The 5892-nt window shown below is 25.1% G+C and overlaps 1 protein-coding gene across 1 annotated transcript; it reads right to left on the bottom strand.

Annotated features, from left to right (window-relative positions):
* Positions 1–709: 709 nt before the first annotated feature.
* On the bottom strand, positions 710–1273 carry LOC126909482 (uncharacterized). Its single transcript, XM_050691908.1, has 2 exons — positions 845–1273; positions 710–772 (listed from the first exon to the last, which is right to left on the bottom strand). Exons 1-2 carry the CDS (start codon positions 1271–1273, stop codon positions 710–712), a joined length of 492 nt encoding a protein of 163 aa, XP_050547865.1.
* Between the last annotated feature and the right edge of the window lie 4619 nt (positions 1274–5892).

Genomic DNA, 5892 nt, shown 5'->3' with positions numbered 1-5892 from the left:
AATCATTAAGTTATCGTCTTATAAGNATTTCTCACCCCCCCAATTGGTTCATTATTGTAAAAAAGTAATTTGAGTAAAATTTAGCCATGATTAATCAACCCCTTCAGGTGCCACCAAGGGGGTGAAAATTGATAACAAGTCGTTTTCTGAGTTATTTTTGCTTATTGATAGAAAAGTGTTGCACTAATCGTAAAAATGAATAGAATTTAAAATGTAGCTATTAACATTTCCAATAAAAAGTATTCTTATAACATTTTCTCAAGTCTATTATTTTCCAAGAAAAATAATGAAGTAGCTTAAAATTTTCCAGGGGTAGTTTTCAGATTTTTTTTTATTATCTAAAAACTATTATAAAATCAAAAGAAATGTAAAGGACTAAATGCATAGAAAATTTATTTTCTATAAAATAGAATTTTACTTAAGTATATTATTTTATATAATAATTAGTCTCAATGTTAGTTTTTTCTACATATATTAAATATGATTAATAATACAACTAAAAGTCCAAGACTAATTTTGTTTAAAATTAAAATCTCTTAAAAATATTTTGTACATTTTTCAATTAAATACTGATAAATTTTTTTGTAATTTAAAATATAAAAATAATGATATTAAATAATAATTATAATAATAATAATTATTATTATTCTAATGACTATTTTAATATAAAAGTAATGAATAATGTATTTATGATAGTTAAAATGAATTTTCAATTATATGATTCTTTCAGAGTATCTTTACCAGGAAACTTTTTTCTATAATCTTGAACTACCTGAAAATATATCAAATTATAAATAATTAAATGAAAAATAAATATTCTATAACTAAAACAAAGGATTATTACTTGCAAAACAAATTGATTTTGTTCTTCATTTTTCGTGAACTTTTCATTGAAATCCGTCATAAGTTTGACCCCTCGTTCTGCCATATCGTTGACTACTTTTATTGATTCTACCACTCTTTTTCCTTCAATGTATCCTTCATGTTCGTTCCATTTGTCTGACTGAACTTTCAAAAAATCAGTAGACATATTAAATTTTTCAAATATGTTTTTCGAATTATTCCCTAGAATATCTAATAGTAATTCTTTGTTAAGAAAGTGTTGTAAATCTTCAAATTTGAGGATGAACTTTTTTTGCGATTCTTTTTCAGGAGTACCATGCATAATTTTTTCAGCCATTTTTCTTCTTGTATCTTTACTTAACCTTTCATCAAAAATTGAAAAAGTCGCACACTCTTCACTCAAGTACCACAAATTATTAATAAATTTCATAATTGCTTTTTCAGCAACTTCTTTATCGTCATTTTTATAAAAATACAATTTTTTTCAAAACTCAATATCATTCATTGTGGACGTAGGAGCATTTGAACATAAAAACCACGATTCTGCGTAACACTTTTTAATAAAACAGCAGATTCGTTTTAAACGTTTATCTTCGCGTTGAGTAATTTTAAACTGGTGTCGGAATAAAAATAGTTTTAAACAATACAATGATTTGGCTATCCAACGTGCGATATGACAAGCACCTGGTGTTTTAAAGTGTATACCTTTAGGTGGCAAACCACCTAAAAATATTATTATTAGTTCGAGAAATTCTTTATAATCATCTCTAGGTAGTTCTTCTTCGAGTTTAATTTTACAAAATTGTATCATCTCATCAGCAATTCCCATTAAAATATTTTTTACATGTTCATCAGTAATCCAAATTAAATAAGAATTTTTATCAATATTTGGCCATTCTTTTTAAAATTTTTAAACAAGGTAATTTCAGGTCCTGTACTTGTTGCTAATTTTACTTCAGTAAATATGCCTTGCAAAACTATTTCGTAAACATGGTGCCTACATGTTAAGAATAAAATATCTCTATCAAACTTTAAGTTTCAATTATTTATTATAATTGTCAAAAGTTCACATTACTTACTTATGATAAATTTGAATTTAAATTGATGTTTTTGTTATGTTAATAATTAATACATAAAAAATTTACCTGAAGATTTCATTTCATCATAAGCTCTATTTCTTCTTTCGGCAAAATTTATAGACCTTTTTTTAATTCGTTCTTCAAGTTTTTGATGTTTTCTATCTATTCCCAGCATACAACCAGATCTTCCTTTTGTCCTTTGAGCAATTAAAAACTTTTTGTCGCTTTCTATTTTCATTAAATTAAGAGCATTAGCATGTGCTATATCAAAAAAATCATCCAACTTATTTACAAATTCTTCTTCTTATTTTTATCAGCAACTAATTTTCTAGTGGCATGTTTTTGTAAGTTTCGCCATTCATTATACAATGATTCAACTTTTGCAATTAAGTTATATTCTTCTCTAACTGGAATACGCGCTTTTTCCCAGAATACAACAATTTCACGAACAACTAATTTTGCACTATCGTGAACATTTAATTTTACATTTCGTATGTTAAAAAAAAGTACACTTAAAACTTGTCTTATAGAAGGTAGCTTGCTGCCAACAATTTGATTCGACATGTTACCAATTAAAAATATTTTACTCGATTCTCTGAGGTTCATTTTTTATGATGATGCTATAATACAGTGTAGAGCACTTAACAAGTTGACTGGTAAGCTTCTTGTTACTCAATGTAAATGTGAGTTAATTTAATGCTCAAACCAGTCAACTTGTTAAACGGCCGATTTCAAAATTAGCTTTTCTTATCAATTTCAGATAAGAACATTTGATGAATACTTTTCATGTAAAAGTAACATGTCATATAATAATAATGGAACAGTGAAGTTGTAAACAACGCGCGTTTGCGATAATATCTTTTTACAAAAATAACGATAGTTATGTGTTTGCGCAGCATTCATTTTGTGTACATTTCCACCTTAAACGACATGATCCAGTACAATGATACCGCTCCTAGCCATTTTTATACATTTTATCGTTAAATTTGATCGCTCAATCATTTTACAAGTAAACCAGGGCATATTATCAACCGTTGTTCTAAAATATATTAATACAAATAAAACACCAATTTTGCAGAAAAAATAAATTATTGACTTCTATATCATTTTTCTTGGAAAATAATAGACTTGAGAAAAATGTTATAAGAGTACTTTTTATTGGAAATGTTAATAGCAACATTTTAAATTCTATTCATTTTTACGATTAGTGCAACACTTTTCTATCAATAAGCAAGAATAACTCAGAAAACGACTTGTTATCAATTTTCACACCCTTGTGGGCACCTGAAGGGGTTGATTAATCATGGTCAAATTTTACTCAAGTTACTTTTTTATAATAATGAACCAATTGGGGGGGTGAGAAATGAAAAATATTTATAAAAAATTTTCTCTCCTATAAATAAGGACCACCCTAATATATATATATATATATTTATGAGACTAGAATTTAATAAATGATAGCACAGTGGAGTCGTGGCATAGTTGCTACGAGTACAGATAATATCTGACAGTGATTAAAATCATAAGAATTGGTTCGGTACAAATCTGTAGATAGTGTTAAATTTTAAGAAACTGGTAGATTATTCCAACAGCAACATCAATTCCTTGTTCCTTAATTATACAAATTAGAAGTTTTTAAAATAAGAAATTTGATTTATTTTGAACAAACTAGCCGCGACCTCGTGTTGTCGTCGGTACATTTTAAAGCGATATCAAGAACAATTATTTTTACGTCAATACTTTATTTATTTATTAAAAAAGGAACAGTATAAATCTGAACGTAATTTATGCAAAAGAAGTAAATTTACATTAACCCAATTATTTAGAATTAATAACCTGAGTAAATAATGGTAAAGCAATAGATTTTTTAAACATCATTTAATTTAATTATTAATAACTAGTTAGTAATTGTTCATATACTTCGACTGGGTGTCAAATAAGAGGCCAAGACTCCGGCCACTAAAAGAATACCTCAGCGTTTAATACCTCTATGTGAGGAACTTAATTAGTATCTTTTTATATCTACTTGTCTTTACTGTTCTAAACCCTCGGATTCTACAACCCCGATAGAACCTCATTGCTCCTGTATTGACCAAATCCCCAAATATCCAACATTGGTCAAATAAAATACCCAACCACATCTTTTTGCTTATTTTTGTATTACTACAATTTATATATAAAAAATATTATGTAAAACAAAAAAAATTTGGATTTCTAATTATTACTGATTTAAAATTTTTATATGTTTAAAATAATCATTGTATAATATAATTTTATCAACTAATTTTTTGGTCCTTAAGTTGATATTTATGAAAGTTGATAGTAAAAAAAAGTTATATTTGCTATCAAAACTTTTAGCTCAAACTTTCAGTTTGATTATGAGATCAATAAATAAAATATATTATGATAATTAAAAAATGTTATTTTTTAGATGAATATTCAGTCTGTAAATTTTATAATTACAATTTACAATAAATTTATCAGAAACGCTCAAAATTTTTTTGCATTTTTATAGTAATCGTCACTTAAATAGAATTCATAGGAATATTTCCTAAATACTTTGGTGTTTAAAAAGATTCTACATTCAAATATTAAAAAATTATTTACTTTAACTATACAGACCAATCAAAAATTACTTAGAAATGATTATTCTAATTTCTATATAAGTGATCTATTACAATAAAAATGCAAAAAAGATATTGAACTTTTCTAATAAATTTTCAGTAAATAGCAATTACATTATTTCCTGACTGCATGTTAATCTTAACAATACTATTTTTTTATTCTCGTTAAAATCTTCTACTTCATAATGTAAATTTCAAACCTGAAATTATGGTAATAAATTCAAATTTATTTTATTATAAACTTTAAAAAATCAATTTTAAACTACCAAAAAAATAGGTTAAAAATATTATTTTTCACTGATTATTTTTAAAATATTAAAAATCAAAATCAGTAATAATTTAAAAACAATTTGTTGTATTATGAATTATTTTTTTATCTCAATAAATTATTTCAAAAGAAATGTAATATTTTCTATATCATTCTTGGTATTTAAATAGATGATACAATTTTAATTTTCAAAACTATTTTCCTTATAGTAATATCCTATTGTTTTTAACTAATTAGTTATAATATCAAAAATTATAGGCGATAGAAAACATAAAATTGCTAATTTGAAATTAGTACAAAAAACTGAATAATAAAATTATCTTTTTTACTCTGATGAATATTTTTAGCAAACCATTTATTTATAATTAACAACAAATTACTATATAAAATGTTCTGTGTCAAGCCCTTCAATTTGTATACACTTATGCTATAACAGTAATAACTACTTTATAATTTTTATAAATTCTCCAAAAAAATTTAAATACTTAATTATTAAATATCAATTTCATACTACGTTCAATTGCTTTAATACATATTTATTCATAAAATATACTGATAAAGCAATTAATAATCAAAAATAATGATAGAAATAGGAGTTAATATTGCTTTAAGAATAATCAACCAATTACTTAAAATTAAACACTAATTAAAAATTTGATGAGAGCGTTCTTTATGATATAGATTTTAATTACTATTAGATATCACCTATAATGACCCAAATATTATACGTCTCTACTGTGCTGGATTTTTTTTTTTTAGATAGATAATTTTCTGATTTTTAAGTAGATCAAATATAACAAACCCAGCACAGGGGGGTCGCGGCACAGTTGTGACGTGGTATAGTTGGATCTAGTATAATGATATATGACAGTGATTAAAATCACTATCAAAAATAAACGCTTCGATGCAAATCTTTAGATAGTGTTTAATTTAAAAAAAATTGGTGTTTTATTCCAAAAGCTACTTGATTTGCTGGTTCCTTAATATCTCGATTAAGATAAAGTATGTCGAATGAAAAAGGGTTTATTAAAAAATATTATTTCTCATAAAAAAATTGTGTGGATCCATAAACTTTTCA

Source organism: Daktulosphaira vitifoliae, unplaced genomic scaffold, assembly GCF_025091365.1.
Source record: "Daktulosphaira vitifoliae isolate Bord-2020 unplaced genomic scaffold, ASM2509136v1 Scaffold_440, whole genome shotgun sequence".
NCBI lineage: Eukaryota > Metazoa > Arthropoda > Insecta > Hemiptera > Phylloxeridae > Daktulosphaira > Daktulosphaira vitifoliae.
This window is presented reverse-complemented; position numbering and strand designations above follow the sequence as displayed.